We start from the raw sequence: 17,882 nt of genomic DNA on the forward strand, positions 1-17,882 counted from the left end.
CAAGGATTAAAAAAAAATAAAAGCCGTTAAAAAACAGGGATTTTTTTGGTTGCATTAAAAAAAACGGTGACAAGGGATTTCGCGATGTGACAGATCTCGCGAGACAGAATGAGATTAAAGCAAGGCTGTCGCGAGCGCGAACCGCCAAATTGTCGCGAGAGCTCGGGGAAAGTCTCGCGGTGCCCTCACTGCCTGGAGGTCGTCGAGGATAAGGAGAAAAGCCCGCCGAATCTTCCTTCCTTTCTGCCGAGGTCTCCCACCATGTTCTCCCGTCTCACACAGTCAGCGTGCGCTGGGCTTCGTAGAGGATTCGGCACCACCTCGCAGGTAGCTGGAGCGTGGGGATGCGGAGCAGATGGAGGGCTTAGAATCATTCTTTCAGCTGGGACTGGAGGGCGGCCCTCCGGCCGGCATCGTTAAAGACATATGCAGATCTAGACGTACCCCACAGGGCGGTCCCAGCAATCTACTCCCTTGCTGGCATTCTCGATTTAGGCCTTAGGATTGATTGATTGGTCTCGACTTGGATCTTTTTCTATTTAGAAGAGTCGAGAGTAAAGACTTCAGCTCCTAGAATTCCCCAGCCAGCCTATAGTTCCTCGCTGTAGGCTGGATGGGCATTGAAATCCATGCACCTCAAAGTTGCTAAGTTTGAAAAACACTGCTCTAAAGTGACCTGTACCAACACAGCGTCAAAGGTTGATAAAGGGAAAAATACATTTGGCCACGATAGAAATTTCAGCTGTTCTACAGAGGAGAACCAAAACGTTTACCCTCATTAAATTTTACATCTTGTTCCTGCACCAAAGGTGCTTTTTTTTTTTTTTTCAGGAGGCAACTGGACTTTCTAGTGTTTCTTTTGAAGATGTTTCACTTCTCATCCAAGAAGCTTCTTCAGCTCTGACTAGATGGTGGTCAGAACTGAAGAAGCTTCTTGGATGAGAAGCGAAACGTCTTCAAAAGAAACACAAAGTCCAATTGCCTACTGGGGGGGGGGGAAAAGCACCTTTGGGACAACCATACTTGGATGACTGAGAACCTCCATAGACATCTTGTTCCTGCCTAAGTAAGAGGATTTCTGGAATTGGAGCTAAAGTCTTGATAAAGTAGTTTTGGCCAAATGTTCATGTGGATTTTAATTTATGGTTCATCTGTGTAAATAGCCAATCAGAAAATGTGAAAGGGGGCCTCGATAATTAATGGAATATGAAAATTATTTTGTGAAATTGAGCTTTATCAAACTCCCACAAATCCACCAATAGAACAAATCAAGTTTTTTCCTTTTAATGTTCTTTCACTTTAAAATGGAGGATTGATTTTATTTTTACTTGATTGTATTGCAATGTCTAGGTCTTAGGGGAAGAACTTTTTATGTCTGTTACTAGATTTGATGAATTTCAGTTCATAGCTTAATATTTTATAATTTGGTTTATGCAAATGTTGGAAATGTATATCTTTCCTCTGAATTTGTTCCATAAATCAGTGCCCTATTTTCTAGGTGTTGCTTGATTTAAGTTTCCATGGGTGCTAGAATTATAGCTAAATAACATCTACAGGGCTGTACATTCCCTGTCTTTTATCAAGATTATCTTGCCTGATATCTCCTAATGCTGAAGTTAAAGAAATTAACTTGCTCTGTAGCTTCCCAGCTTAGTGATGCATCCTGCTTTTGGCATGCAGTTATTGTTGAATATATTCATTGCATTTTCTTTCTGCTTATTTAATAGATGTGATATACTATGTAAGAACCAAGGCAGCAAGGAACATACTGTACAGATACTATATTTGGTACATAGATAACTGGCCATTTTTAAACCTCTATTCCTCATCTTCAGATGTCACTTTATGAATTAGTATAAAGTCTGTGAGGAAACGTGGATAAAATATTTGAATAAGGATTTAGCTTATATTTCAGTTGTGGGGAAAATGCCCAGAAAAGATCACAAATAAGTTGCTTTGGTTTAAGTCTAACACTTGGTTTGGTTAGGTCAATGAATGCCTTTTATTTTCTTCATGTCCCTGAACTCCCTACAACTTAAAACCTTTGTGAGATTTAATTTACCTATTTTGGGATTTGGAACTATGTAGCACTTTGTGGGGAGGTGAATAAAACTTAAAGTACTGAAACTTAAAGGCCAGATATGATGTCACTGCAGGCAGAAGAACACAGAGTTATCTTGGAAATTTTCCCTCTACCATTAGTTCATTGCATTAGCTCATTGCAACACAAGGTTGTGTTCACATTTGCAATTGTAACAGAAATGCATTATCAGCAGTGTACCATTAAAAACTAAAATGTCAGTATTGTGTCTCAATGTATTTCTCATGATTTCTGATACATTCTTGCAATTGTGCAGCTGACAAGCTAATTGTCTTTACTAGCCTAATACAGAATTGTATCGTTATAGTTATGGTTTTTGGAAATTCTTAGCACATCTGGAGGACAACAGATTAGGGTATGGCATTTTAACAGAATAACAAGAGTTGGAAGGGACCTTGGAGGTTTTCTAGTCCAACCCTTGCTCAGGCAGAAACAGTATACTATTGCAGACAAATGGTTGTCCAATCTCTTCTTAAAAACTTCCAGTGTTGGAGCATCCACAACTTCTGGAAGCAAGTTGTTCCACTGATTAATTGTTCTAACTGTCAGGAAATTTCTCCTTAGTTCTAAGTTGCTTCTCTCCTTGATTTTAAATGGAGATAAGAATTTATTGCTCAATTCCAACAAGTATTTAGACTTTTCCCAAAAAATTGCTGATCTCTTGTTTGTGCTTCGATTTATATAAGTTAAATGTTACCACATTATATTGCTTCAGAAAACAATCTATTTCTACATTTAGGAAATCATAGTGTTAAGCATTTCATAATTCCTAGTTCAATACAGACAAGAGGAATATGGACATAAAATATTTTTTTTAAGGTGAAGATTCTGATATTGAATATTTAGTAAGGTATTGACACACCATAGCATACATTATTGCACTGTGTACCTTCCCATTTTCTCAGTTTTAAAATATTTTTTTTAAATTTTATTCCCCAAATAACTTGAGTACTTGAGGTAGGAGCTGAGGCAACAAGCAGGCTTCAGTCAGGCCAGCTGCTTCTTAGTGCATACAGGAAGCAGAATTAACGTTATGAGCAGATTCTGACTAGTGGACTCTCAGAGGCTTCTACACATGCACTGCTAATCATCTGGCCAGATTGGAGCCAGCTCTGTCCTATCTTTCTGCTTTCTCCAACAATCAGCTGGTCATAGCCTGTTAGCATTCTCATCCACAGCTCTCCTGACAGCTTGCCTCAACCATGCCTCTCCTTGTTGGTGAAGGCAGACAGATGGGACTTTGGAGAGCAAATTCTGGCTAGTTAAAGTGAGGAGGCTATAGCAGATTCATGTGGTAGATGTCTACCCACCATAGTGGAAGAATCACTGCATTATATTATGTTTTGCTTGAGTTACCAATTCTGTGCCTAGAATGCAGTCAGAGGTTTTTACTATTGCCACAGTTCACTTTTGTCTTCTGAGATTTGATATCTAATCAGTCAAAATGTTAAAACACTTTACTGTCTTCCAAAGCTCAGCATACAATGGCCTGAACTGCAGTACAAGGGATAATGATATAAAAAATTGAGAAGCTTCTTACAAACAACTCTGGTATGCACACTTGAATCTCTGTGTTTCTTATTTTTTTTCCTTGCCCTATTCAGAATCATGCTAGAGTGGCTGTACTTGGTGCTTCTGGTGGAATTGGCCAGCCTCTCTCCCTCTTGCTGAAGAACAGCCCCTTAGTCAGACAGCTCAATCTGTATGATATCGCACACACGCCTGGTGTTGCAGCTGACCTCAGCCACATCGAAACAAGAGCTGAAGTGAAAGGTAAGAGATAGCTGCTCACTTCGGATATCTTGCTTTATTTTTATAATTTCTTTGTGCACCACTAATTCATAGAACTTATTAAATGGGTACTGTTGCTATAGTAAAGGTTATAATTGATAGATTTATAACAGTAATCAGAATCTCAATCATGGATTGACTAGTTTTGTCAGTTTGCTTGATTTTAAAAGCTTCCAAAAGGCAATCAGATCATATAAGCTTTTAAAAAAATATATCCTTCTTGGCCAATCATGGGCAGCGAGGTAAAGAGATTGATTCTGGCATGCAATCTCTGGCGGGAAAAAAATTCCTTACTGTTAATCTAAAATGAGCTTCCCTTGTATCATACAATTCAGGATAAGAGGATATCTGCTCTTTCATGAAAACTGCAATTTAGATTACTTTTATTGGAGCTTAAGTCCTATTAAATTTGGTTCTGAACAAGCATGGATGGATCAGAATTCAGGTTTCTAAAGCAGTTGGAGACTGAAATATTCTCTTGTCTTTAATTGTATGAAAACTAAGACCAGGCTATATAAAAATAGTTAATGACCTTATTTGGATCTAAAGATAAATTTATGGTTTATATTACAAGAATGAGGTGCTTCATGCATTTGAGGCATTTTTATGGCCTCAAAGAATTGAAATCTTTTATTTTCTTTTATCTATGATTTCTGTTTATCATAGAATCTGTTTTACTGGTACAGTCTGAGCTGTTGTGTCCAGTTTAGAAATTTATATCTCTTGGATGTGAATCAGTTTATTATACTTACTTTATATGTATACTCCTTATGTCTTTTACTGATTTATCTAACCTGTTCCATGAAAATCCTAATCTGACTATATTTGTGTTCTGTGAGCAACAGGTTATTGTAATACCATTGAAACTGATTAAGAAAATCAGTTTTAAAATGTCCAGATTCTTAAGTAGTGATAGAAAATCCAGTGTCCCAGGTACAGATATTTCTAAACAAAACAATTTTTCACTATGTTAATGTTTTCAGTGAGTTCCCAGCCAACAGAATGTTGTAACTATGGTTGCTTGTTTCATTGCTTTAGGTTTCCTAGGACCGGAGCAGTTGCCAGAATGCCTACAAAACAGTGAAGTTGTAGTAATTCCAGCTGGAGTCCCTAGAAAGCCTGGTAAGTTGTAGTCTGAGAGATTGCAAAGAGATCTGGGTCACATGGAGTCATTGCAAAGAGCATCATAATGGATGTTAAGATTTGTCCATGTTCTGCAAAATAGGAAAAAAAAGAATAGCTTGTATCTATTTATGATGCAGTGTTCCTTGTATACTGTTATTGGGCTGTTGTGTATCTGTTATACAGTGGGGGGGGGAATTATTTGATCCCCTGCTGATTTTGTACATTTGCCCACTGACAAGGAAACGATCAGTCTATAATTTTAATGGTAGGTTCATTTTAACAGTGAGAGACAGAATAAGGAAAAAAATCCAGAAAAACACATTTCAAAAAAGTTATAAATTGATTTGAATTTTAATGAGTGAAATAGGTATTTGACCCCTTCACAAAACATGACTTAGTACTTAGTGGCAAAGCTCTTGTTGGCAATCACAGAGGTCAGACATTTCTTGTAGCTGGCCACCAGATTTGCACACATCTCAGGAGGAATTTTGTCCCACTCCTCTTTGCAGATCCTCTCCAAGTCATTAAGGTTTCGAGGCTGACATTTGGCAACTCAAACCTGCAGCTCCTACAGATTTTCCATGGGAGACTGATTAGGCCACTCCAGGACCTTAACGTGCTTCTGCTTGAGCTACTCCTTTGTTGCCTTGGCCGTGTGTTTTGGATCATTGTCATGCTGGAATACCCATTCATGATCCATTTTCAATGCTCTGGCTGAGGGAAGAGATTCTCACCCAAGATTTGATGGTACGTGGCCCTGTCCATCATCCCTTTGATGCAATGAAGTTATCCTGTCCCCTTAGCAGAAAAACACCTCCAAAGCATAATGTGCCCACCTCATGTTTGATGGTGGAGATGGTGTTCTTGGGGTGTAGGCAGCATTCCTCCTCCTCCAAACAGGGCGAGTTGAGTTGATGCTAAAGAGCTCAATTTTGGTCTCATCTGACCACAACACTTTCACCCAGTTCTCTGAATCATTCAGATGTTCATTGGCAAACTTCAGATGGGCCTGTACATGTGTTTTCTTGAGCAAGGGGACCTTGAGGCGCTGCAGGATTTCAGTCCTTTATGGCATAGTATGTTACCAATTGTTTTCTTGGTGACTATGGTCCCAGCTACCTTGAGATCATTGACAAGATCCTCCCGTGTAGTTCTGGGCTGATTCCTCACCGTTCTCATGATTACTGAAACTCCACAAGATGAGATCTTACATGGAACCCCAGACCGAGGGAAATTGACAGTAATTTTGTGTTTCTTCCATTTGCAAATAATTGCACCAACTGTTGTCACCTTCTCACCAAACTGCTTGGTGATGGTCTTGTAGCCCATTCCAGCCTTGTGTAGGTCTACAATCTTGTCCCTGACATCCTTGGACAGCTCTTTGGTCTTGGCCATAGTGGAGAGTTTGGAATCTGATTGATTGATTGCTTCTGTGGACAGGTGTCTTTTATAAGGTAACAAGCTGAGATTAGGAGCACTCCCTTTCTGGGAGCCAGAAATCTTGCTGATTGATAGGGGATCAAAATGCAAATCAATTTATAACTTTATTGAAATGCATTTTTCTGGATTTTTTTGGTTGTTATTCTGTCTCTCACTGTTAAAATGAACCTACCATTAAAATTATAAACTGATCATTTCCTTGTCAGTGGGCAAATGTACAAAATCAGCAGGGAATCAAATAATTTATTCCCTCACTGTAAAAGTATTCAGTGAAATTCAAGTAAATCGTAATATGTGCTATCCTATAAATTAAAACTTGCAGTATTTTATCAATTCCTTCCTTGTTTTTCAAAACACTTCTTTATTTAGCCCATTTGAAAGATTTCCTCTCTTCTATCTTGTATCAGACTTCCCTTTATTTTGTTCCTTTGTCCAACATTGCTGGCACTAAATTATTTCTTGTGAATGCTTAGTACTTCCTGTCTCTGCAGTACAGCCCTATAAGGATTATAAGTAAGCTAGAGTCATTTTTGGAGGCATTAGCCTTAGTTTCCTTGGAATTTTTGCCCATTAGTGATCAGAGCTCTGTTGCTGTGTTTTTTTACTGGGTCCACATGACTCTTAGAGCACTGTATGTGGGGTCAATTTTTTGCAATGTGAACAGGTTGATCCTTTTTGAAACTTTGATATCAACTTCAGGTCTCCTAAAATACATTTAACAATTAGCTGCTGCCAAATAGGGCTCACAGAGCAGCCGTGGGGCTGATAAGCACTCTGGAAGCCCTCCCCCTGCCTCTTAATTAATTAAAAAATTATTTTAACATTGTATTTTTAAATCATTCTTGTCTTTTAAAATTTTATATGCTATTCTTATGTTTTAATATTCATTTGTACACCACCCAGAGTCCCTCTGTGAGAGAGACGAGCAGTTTCAAAATGGATAAATACTAAAAAAATTCTGATGAGATTACCAGTCCTTCGAAATCTGAGGAAAAGTCAGTCTAAAGTCTGAGACTTCTTTTCTAATCATGAAGGAGATTTCTAACCTTCCACTTGGTCTTAGAACTGACACTCATCTGAGTGTGGAGATGAGTAGAAAGATGGCTTATCCTGCTGTATAAGAGTATAAACTCTGGCTGCCTCCAAAGGGTTATTTTGTTAGAAATCTTTTATCAGTCCTGTAAAGCAGAGGTCCCCAATCCCCGGGCCGTGGACCAGTACCGGGCCGTGGCATGTCAGCAACTGGGCCACACAAGCAAGCAAAGGTCCATCTGCGAGATGCAGGCAGCACACAAAACCATGCACTCTCGGGTCCGCGGAAAAACCTCTCTCCACGGAACCGGTCCCGGTGCCCAGAAGGTTGGGGACCTCTGCTGTAAAGTGTTTCTTACCTATGCAATTCAGATGGCTGTTGGATACCAGAATATCTTGAAGGATATTCTTGAAAGAGAAGAAACAACTTTTGGGTGGGGGGAGCAATTCTAGCTGTACGCTGCAGTATATAGGGAGTGGGGGCACTGATAGTAAATTATGTTGACCTATGTGTCAAGTATGATCTGGATGGCATGCAGAACACTGTTAACAAATTCTTTATGCTAATATACAGGGATGACTCGTGATGACCTGTTCAATACAAATGCTACCATCGTTGCTAACTTGGCAGCTGCTTGTGCCCAGCACTGCCCTAAAGCTCTTATCTGTATTATTGCAAATCCGGTAAGCACATTCCAGCCATGTTCTTTGAGAAATATCATGCAATATGTTGTGGTTGGCTGCAATGGCTTCATATAAGTCACATAAGAAAATTAGCCACATTGCTGCCATTTTAAGCACATCTCTGTTTTTACTATATCTGTTGGAAACCAAATGGCCTACTGAGCGTTAAATACAGATTCCCCATGTTTCCAAGAGAGCTTTTTACATAGATTTTCATCACCTCCATGTTCATTCAGATTCAAAATAGAATCACAGACTATTAAATTTCCTGCAACAGAACAGATAACAGCCAATTATTGAAGTGGCTGTTGAGAGGTAACAAATGTTAGAACTGTTTATGTAGAACTGTTACTTAGGATATATGCAAGGAATTCCATATGCCTGTACTGTGCTACTGAAACAGTTGGTGGGGATTTATTCCTTGTTGGTTTTATTCTTGTGGTTTCTATTTTAAAGGAAAAAGTGTTGGAATTGAATAAAGATGGATCTGATTTCACATATTGTTTTATGTACTCAATATCTTACCTTCAAGATAATATTAAACATATAAACTTGAAATTCTGTTTTAAAACATTTTGGGTGATAACTGCTTCAAGGGAAACTTAAAATATTAGAAAATTAAGATATATTATATTCTTTTTGTTTTTTATTTAAAATTGGGGCAATAAACTACTTTCATTTTCAGGTCAATTCCACCATCCCAATTACTTCTGAGGTTTTTAAGAAACATGGCGTATATAACCCTAACAGAATTTTTGGTGTCACAACTCTGGACATTGTGAGAGCAAACACTTTTGTAGCTGAATTGAAGGTATGTTGGTAGAGTCAGGTTGCATTCAGTGATGTCATTTTTTGCAGCAAAGCATTTTCTGTTGAAATGGATTCTTCTTTCTGTCCTCCTATCAGCTTCAACAAAATTTGTTTTTCTAAGCATGACTATTACAGCATTCTGTTGCTAAAATAAAATTGAGAAGAGAGGCAACTGAGCTTTTTCTCCTTTAGAGCTAATTTATCCCAGTATATAATAGGGCACAAATTTTCTGATTGACTTGTTATGATGTGGTAAGGCGATGGGTCTTCACTGATACTATAATGGAAGAGTTTGCAGCTGGCTGTTTACATAAAGATTCAGGAGACTATTATCAATTTGGGAACCAATTATTACATTTCCATGTGATCTCCCAGATCTGCTCTGGAGGAATCAGGAATTATCTAGAGCAGCCTAGTGGTATATCAATTGTGGGACTATAGTAAATTTTCTCTCATTAGTAAGTTTTTTTGTATATTTTAATTTTTCCCATTGATTGGTAGATCAAACAGGCATGGTCAAGGAATGTGATCAAGGATCAAAATTCCTTACCATTCTGGCATATTCTGGCAATGGCAATCATTTCCAGAATTAGTCTGCATTAGTAGTCTGCTTTCGGGATGTAAAGAGGAAATGGCCAAAGAATCTTTGTTCTCTAACCACATTTGGGCCAACCACATTGGTAAATCGTTGCAGAGATGCCCAGCTGTGAAACAGGAGTTCATCTCTCTTGGTATTACATGGCTAGAATACTCTAAAACAATGATGGCGAAGCTTTTAGAGACCGAGTGCCCAAACTGCAACCCAAAACCCACTTATGCATCATCGGGTGCTGGGTGGGTGTGGCCCATTGGGTGGGCGTGGCTGCAGTGGTAACAGCAGACTGGGTGGGACTAAAAAGTTCAATCAATCAATTCCAACATTACAAGATCTTTTTTTCCCTGTGGGAAGTTGAAATTGACTGATTGATTGGATTTTTTTTTTTGCACATGGCGGAGGCCTAAAGCCTAAAAGGTTTTATAAAACCCAGCTGAAGGCCTAGGACTGGGCGACGGCGTGCATGCCCACAGAGAGGGCTCTGAATGCTGCCTTTGGCACCTGTGCCATAGGTTTGCCACCACTGCTCTAAAATATCCTAAGCAGTTTGCAAATGTGTACTTCTTTCTTTGCATATCATAGAAACAGCCTGGCTGATTGCATCCTGTCCAGGTTTGCCAGTAATTCAGAGTAAAGTTGCAAGAAGCATCATCTTGATCTTCAGGAGGCCCACCGGTATCCTATTTGTGTTCCTAAAGCTCCTCAGTCAATGGGACCAAAAATGTTAGCTATTTTTGCTTAGTTTGGGGATATTGAAGTTTACAATGAAAAAAAAAAGACTTAACGTTTCAATTTTACCATTAAACCTCCTGGCTTAAGTGAAGTGCATCTCTCGGCATGACGTGCAAAGCCCTGGTATGGCCCTCGAGGTAACAAGCTGTATGTTTCTAAATTGAGAAAAAATCTAGGTCAGAACACAGTTGCAACTGAGAATCTAAGCAGTTATAAGTGTTTGAGCTCTAGTGTCTCTTACAATAAAGTAAAAGGAAGATTTATAAATATATCTCGTTCTCACATATTTCATTTTCCAAATTTTTCTGTTTTGTGAGGAGTGGGAGGTTTTACTGTTGAATTATGCACATAATTCACCCAGCTTGTTGCAAAACTGAGTTCTGAATATATGCTGAAAGTTGCCATTTTCACAGGGCTTGGATCCAGCTCGTGTCAATGTTCCTGTGATCGGTGGCCATGCAGGGAAGACCATCATCCCACTAATCTCACAGGTGTGTGATAAAATTGCATTTCTCTGAGTAGTTTTGGCTGATAAGGGAGCATTCAAAATTATAGAACTGTAAGACCCATGAAAAGAAAGAAAGAAACTGATCTCTGCTTTCAACCACTTGTCAAATGCAGCTCGGTGTTCAAACATATGAAAATAGCCTAATTTTAAGGTTTGAAGTATAATTATATTTTCAACTCTGGGCCAGCCAACTGAAGCTGTCAAGGTTCTGTCCCAATCCCTGGAAACTGACCAGGTCTGGACAGGGAGGAACCATCTCTGGCTCAATCTTACCAAAATTGAGTGGCAGTGATTGTTTGGATCACCCAGATCTGGGCTATTCCAGCTTTGAGCTTGAATGGATTTGCACTTCACCATTCAAGAGGATGCACAATTTGGGGTCATAGCTCCTGCTGGAGTCATAGCTCCTGCTGAATGAGCAGATGGCATCTGTGGCTCAGATTATGTGCCAGTTGTACCCTTTCCTAGATCAGAGACCTCTTCAGTCACTTACCCCGATCACCTCAGGGCTAGACTACTTCTTTGTGCCATACATGGGGTTGCTCTTGAACCACTGGAAGCTTCAACTGGTCCAGAATGTAACAGTATAGGCAGTCATGAGTATGCCTCTTATTTTAAAAGAATACCTCTCTTTTTTTTGAAAAACTAAATACTGAATCCCTTCCCCAGGTCTCTGCATCAGTGATCAGCTTCCAAGTTGTTTTCATTTAGAATGAATCCGTCAGCTGCTTTCTTCTGGAAAGTTGAGGGAGAATAGTTGAGAAATGGTGGAGTATAAGATTTGGGCTCTGCATTCCTTTTCCTCACAGAATCCACTGTTCTTGGAACACAAATATATGGATGTTGTCTTGAAGGCTGGGTCTGCAGTATGAGCTAATGCAGATCTGATTCTTAATTGGTGTATCACTAAGAAGCTTCAATTCTGTTGTTGAAAGTTCCTGTGTTCAAAACCCAATAATATAAGAGTGTGATAGAGATGAGATTAAATCCTGTGTTCCTTTCCTGTTGCAGTGCACACCAAAGGTGGATTTTCCTGAAAATCAGCTGGTGACCCTCATTGAAAGGATTCAGGAAGCTGGAACTGAAGTTGTTAAAGCAAAAGCAGGCGCAGGTTAGTTTGTGGGATATTTTTCTTCTATCTGGATTGTTTGTAGTACAGGTGAGCTGTGGTTGTGGTTATGGTTTTACTCTGGCTGCATTTTTTTCCGTGTCTATGTTGTAGTGTTTTATATTTTGATGTTATTTTTAATTATTACTAATTGCCCAGTGTCATGGATTTGAAATAGGCTGCCATGTAAATAGGAATAATGAACAAATAACTAAATCAAATGATATGGTTTCTGTGCTTCCCAAGCTCTTTTATAATCTCAGTAAGAGGCCTCTTGATTTTGCTCCTGGATGTTAATGCTGCTTGCTGAATGGATGCATTGAGCTTTTATTGGGGAAAGTCCTGTTGTCTCTGCTATAGATGGAAGCTTCAGAGGCTAAAATGAGCCTCACTGGTCTAATCCATTTAAATCTGAGCAAATGTACTGTATAGGCAACTCAATTCTTAAAAACATAATGCATGCACAAAATCTCACATGTTTCTTTGCCAAATGAGCAACGCCAGTACAAATGGTCCTAGATTTATAACCAATTTCTTAGAAGCCATTTGAAGTTACAGCAAAAGCCCCCTCCCTAAGCTACCTATGACCTGGTTTTGAAGTTCTGATGGTTGCACACACTCATGTCACATGATTACATTTGAAGCACTTGATAAATGGCCTGCATTTATGCTGTTTGTAATATCCCACAGACACATGACCATCGTTTACAACATTTTTTGGGGGGAGGGGGAAACCAGCAATTATTTCCAGTTTCTAGCAAAAACTGGCCCCTAATAAAAAATGGGTTTGCTTAATAAACATTGAAAAAAAAATGTAAAATTGGATTGATCATGTAATGACCCACTTTACATTCTTACAACTGTAATGACAGACTCAATTACAGTTGTAAGTCAGTGACTATCTGTACTACAGATACATAAAATCCTATCTACATATATATCAAGATCTCTGCTTATCAGTTGAAACTATGGAACACAAGGGCAACCTGCATTGCTAAGAGTCATATTTCTTGTTGCAAATGGATCCCTGCCTTGGATTTCCATTGCCTGCCCACCCAAGCATACACACTGCCGGTCATTAGCAGTTGATTATTTCAGAATAAAAACCAATGGTGTATTTAATTGTGCTGTTCAGTTTCATGCCCTTGATTTCTTAGGGCTTGCTAATTAGATTTTTCCTATCCTGCCACAACTCTTGGGGAGGCTGACAAAAGCCTTCTGCTTATAATGGGGGCAAAGGTGTACTTCTCTGTATTTTTTTCAGATTTCAGGGCAGCTGACAATTAGAGCCAAGTACTAGTCTTGAGGGATAATAAAGAAACAAGTTCCCTGCTGCTACTTTTCAGGATAATATGATGTCTTTGGAAAGCGGTGTCTGACTAGCTGCTCCCATTTATGAAGTTTCTACTGTGTAACACACTACACAGGTTAAAAATCAGTCAGTCTCTGCCTTCAGGTTTATAAATTAAACATAGTAGAAAAGAAATAGGAAAGGAGAATACAGAATAACAAAGTTGGAAGGGAGCTTGGAGGTCTTTTAGTCCAACCCTCCTATATCATTCTGGACAAATGGCTATCCAATCTTTTCTTAAAAACTTCTCGTGATGGAGTACCCACAACCTTTGGAGGCATGTTGTTCAATTGATTAATTGTTCTCAGTGTATGAGACCTTATTGTTACAGTCTTTATTTGAAACTGTTTAGGAAAGGATGGAGCCAAAAAGTTATCTCTCAGCCAAGATGACAAACACAATTTTGTTAGCCAATCCCTTTCTACAAAATAAATAAATAAATTTAAAAAAATCAACAAATAAACCAGCAAAAAACAATCCGTTGTGTTGAAAACTCAAGTAGTTCTCTAAGATGGATCAACCTCATTGTCGCTGTAATATACAGTGAATTCAGAAAGTATTCAGACCCCCTTCACTTTTGTCAATTTTGTTGTGCTGCAGTCGGATTCTATAGTTGTTGAAATTTATTTTTTTCTCATTAATACCCCATAATGACAAAGTGAAAACAGAATTTTAGAAATGTCTGTAAATTGATTAAAAAGAAAAAACTGAAATATCACATTGGCATAAGTATTCAGACTCTTTACTCAGTACTTTATTGAAGCACCTTTGCCAGCAATTAGAGCCTTAAGTTTTTTGGGATATGCCATGACAAGCTTTGTACACCTAGATTGGGGGAATTTTCTGCTATTCTGCCTTGCAAATCATCTCAAGCTCAATTAAGCTGGATGGCGACCATTGGTGGACAGCCATTTTCAGGTCCCTCCAGAGAAGTTCAGTAGGGTTCAAGTCAGGGCTTGAAGGACATTGACAGAGTTGTCCCTAAACCACTCCTGTGTTGTCTTGGCTGTGTGCTTAGGATCATTGTCATGTTGGAAAGTGAACCTTCAGCCCAATCTGAGATCCTAAGTACTGTTTTCATTGAGGATATCCCTGTACTTTGCTCCATTCAGCTTTCCCTCAACCCTGACCAATCTCCTAGTCCGTGCTGCTGAAAAATATCCCAACAGCATGATGCTGCTATCATCATGCTTCACTGTTGGGATGATATTGGGCAGGTGATGAGCAGTGCCTGGTTTCCTCCAGACATAACATTTGGAATTGAGGCCAAACAGTTCAGTCTTGGTTTCATCAGGCCAGATAATCTTGTTCCTCACAGTCTTGAGAGTCATTCAGGTACTGAATGGGTATTCATGTGTTTTGCACTGAGGAGAGGCTTCCATCTAGCCACTCTGCCATAAAGCCCAGATCGGTGGAGGGCTGCAGTGATGGTTGTCCTTCTGGAACCCTGTCCCATCTCCACACAGGATCTTTGGAGTTCACTCAGTGACCATTGGGTTCTTGGTCACCTCTCTTACTAAGGCCCTTCTCCCCAGTTGCTCAGTTGGCCAGGTGACCAGCTCTTGGAAGAGTCCTGGTTGTGCCAAACTTCTTCCATTTGAGAATTATGGAAGCCATTGTGCTCTTAGGAACCTTCAGTGCAGCAGAAATTTTATTGTAGCCTTCCCGATATCTGAGTCTTGCAATGATCCTGTCTCAGCTCTGCAGGCAATTCCTTTGACCTCATGGCTTTTGCTCTGCTACACTATGCATTATCAACTTTGAGGCCTTCTATAGAGAGGTGTGTGCCTTTCCAAATCATGTGCACTCAATTTAATTTACCACAAGTAGACTCCAATCAAGGTGTAGAAACATGTCAGCAACGATCAAGGAAAATGGCAGGCATCGGAGCTAAATTTCAAGTGTTGATGCAAAGGATCTGAATACTTAAGCTAATGTGATATTTCAGTTTTTTCTTTTTAATAAATTTATAGACATTTCTAAAATTCTGTTTTCACTTTGTCATTATGGGGTAGTGAGTGTAGATTAATGAGAAAAAATAAATTTCAACAACTGCAGAACAGGTGCAGCATAAACAAAATTGACAAAAGTGAAGGGGGTCTGAATACTTTCTGAATGCATCGTAGATGGACAATTGAGACTAGTGGAACTGTCTAGTAGATGGCATAATTTACTCTTGAATGGTCCACCTTGGCTCTTAGGCAAACTAATGAGAGTATTATACCATCTAAATGTATTTCACTGATTTCAGTGCTACTAGATTTATATTGGGAAAAGCTATGGGAAATTCCATAGAAGCGTTTCTTTATCTTTGAATCCTCCACTTTTATTCCAACAGGATCAGCTACATTGTCTATGGCCTATGCTGGTGCCCGGTTTGTCTTCTCAGTCCTAGATGCTGTGAATGGCAAAGAAGGGGTCATTGAATGCGCCTTCGTTCGATCAGAGGAAACAGAATGTCCATACTTTTCAACACCTCTGCTTCTTGGGGTACATAATCTGGGCAGCTCTTAATTTAATTAGTTTTATGTATGATTGTCTTCTTGTGATGTAATTGTTAACCACTTTATGTTTTAGGGGAAAAAAACTCCCAGTGGTACATAATTAATGAAAGCAGTATTAGCTGTAAATCAGCATTCAAATAAATGGCAAAGAAGCAAGACAACCACATATAGTAATATTAATCAAAAAATAGATTATGACAGACATTTTTAAATAGGTAACATTAAATAACACGGGAAACATGCCTGTTCCTATTCTGCAGAAATAGATTTTCACAGTATGGGCTGCTGTGGAGCTGTCCTTGCTTGATAATTGTTATTTGCATTTGTTTTAAAAGGCACCCCAAAAGTGTTTATTTAATTTCTACCCTGCTTTCTTGCTCTGCAGTGTACTCAGAATAGTTAGCTAGAATACATTAAAATTGATACTAAAACAAATGAACTGTTAAAAGTGTGTCAAAAAATAGAAATGCAGAGAGTTGGGACTGTCAATAGTTCCAAAATGACGAGTTTGATAACCTGAAATCATTGTAGGAGGAAGCCTTCCTGTGTGAGAGGAAGTTGAGCTTCTGACCATGTTAGATCTTGTACAAATTTGAACAGGAGAGATGATGCCTTAGATTTGTGGATTTCAACTAGTATGTATACTATTGGTGGGACTTAGGGATGTCTAATGGGTAAAACAATCATTAGAACCCCCGTCTGTAAAGTTAATATGAATAGTACATGTATTAATGGTGCCTGTAATGTCCTTGAAAAAAGTGGACTCTGTTTTTGCTGAAGTAGACTAGGGTTATTTGACTGTGACTGATGGGATTTAAGATAACAAGCCCTAAGTTAAGACTAAGGTCCTGGAACAATGGCAAGTAACAAATGATCTTGGTAGTGCTCAAAATGATGACTTTTAAAAGTAGGTCCTTTGATGTGCAGAGGCAGTTTTCTGTCAGTCAGGCCCTTGGCTAATCAAGCTTCCAAAGTCCATGTTAGCAATATTACATTGAAACCAGCACTCTAATCGGTAGCCTATGTAGGGTAAGTACATGATGAGTTGGAACTATAATAGCTCCGAGGCAGTTATCCAGTGGACAAGTGTACACAGTGGACAATTAGCCACTTGATAGTGTAAGAATCTAGTAAAATAGTAGTACTAATGGGACAGCTCAGGCCAGAGTATTAGTTAACAGCAGTTCATTTCTAGGCTACTAGTATGCATCATGGACACTAATTTTTATCAAGAGCCTTCTCTTAAATATGGCTCAGCTTATTTGATTCATTTTGAAACTTGGAAATAGCCCATCTGTTTTCTGGCTCCCCTGTGTCTATCTTATGATTTAAAGGAACTAATGATTTTTCCAGTGAAAAATTGTGCTTGTTGTTAATGTCTTACTACAGTGTGCTAATTTTCAATCTTTCTTCCCCTGCTCTCAGAAAAATGGCATTGAGAAAAACTTAGGTATTGGCAAGATCACTCCTTTTGAAGAGAAGATGATAGCTGGGGCTATTGCAGAACTGAAAGCTTCTATCAAGAAAGGTGAAGATTTTGCTAAGAGCATGAAGTGAAGCATCAATGACGAAAGAGAACTGCTGTCCCCTTAATTTATTTAAGGTGCATCATGTCACTTTAAAGGCTTCTGGAGGCAAAAGTAATAATTTTTGCCTGAAGGCCTATAATTGACTTGCCCCCTAATCTATCAATTGGAATTCTGTTCTTCAATTAAAAAAAATCTTATTTTTTTTCCAGGGTATTCCCTGAGTATTTTGTGTTTTGGTCATAATTTTTGTGTATGTCTCTAAATTATGGCTACCTCGAAGTGCCTGGCAGAAATTGGAGGGAAGGGACTCCTAGACGGATGACCATTCAGATAAAATTAGCTAACACATGTTGTGTTGTTTCTAGGCTGTTACCTAGATAATTCCATGTTATAGGAAAATTAACTGTATTTTTAAAATGCTCATGTGGCTGTAAGAAAACATGTCACAGAGTTGAGAATGAATAGTTGAAGACCCAGTGCATGTCATTACTCTCAGCTTATTGTAATCAATCTGTACTGGAATCTTAACATTCAGATCTTGGAAAAAATCATGATTACAATCCTGAATTTCC

At 38.9% G+C, this 17,882-nt stretch overlaps 1 protein-coding gene across 1 annotated transcript; it reads left to right on the plus strand.

The window, feature by feature from the left end:
• Positions 1-148: 148 nt before the first annotated feature.
• Positions 149-17,534, plus strand: MDH2 (malate dehydrogenase 2). The gene is made up of 9 exons (XM_039334634.1): positions 149-327; positions 3,706-3,874; positions 4,931-5,014; positions 8,064-8,173; positions 8,859-8,984; positions 10,724-10,801; positions 11,830-11,929; positions 15,616-15,767; positions 17,207-17,534. Exons 1-9 carry the CDS (start codon positions 262-264, stop codon positions 17,336-17,338), a joined length of 1,017 nt encoding a protein of 338 aa, XP_039190568.1. The 5' UTR covers positions 149-261; the 3' UTR covers positions 17,339-17,534.
• Positions 17,535-17,882: the final 348 nt, after the last annotated feature.

This window comes from Crotalus tigris, unplaced genomic scaffold (genome assembly GCF_016545835.1).
Source record: "Crotalus tigris isolate CLP2741 ecotype Arizona unplaced genomic scaffold, ASM1654583v1 scf7180000017632.1879674, whole genome shotgun sequence".
NCBI lineage: Eukaryota > Metazoa > Chordata > Lepidosauria > Squamata > Viperidae > Crotalus > Crotalus tigris.

Bases quoted from the DNA above. Each gene is read 5' to 3' on its own strand.
- MDH2 (XM_039334634.1), top strand. From the start codon at position 262: ATGTTCTCCCGTCTCACACAGTCAGCGTGCGCTGGGCTTCGTAGAGGA. The intron at 5,015-8,063 runs GTAAGTTGTAGT...GCTAATATACAG, and splicing joins TGGAGTCCCTAGAAAGCCTG to GGATGACTCGTGATGACCTG. The intron at 10,802-11,829 runs GTGTGTGATAAA...TTCCTGTTGCAG, and splicing joins TCATCCCACTAATCTCACAG to TGCACACCAAAGGTGGATTT.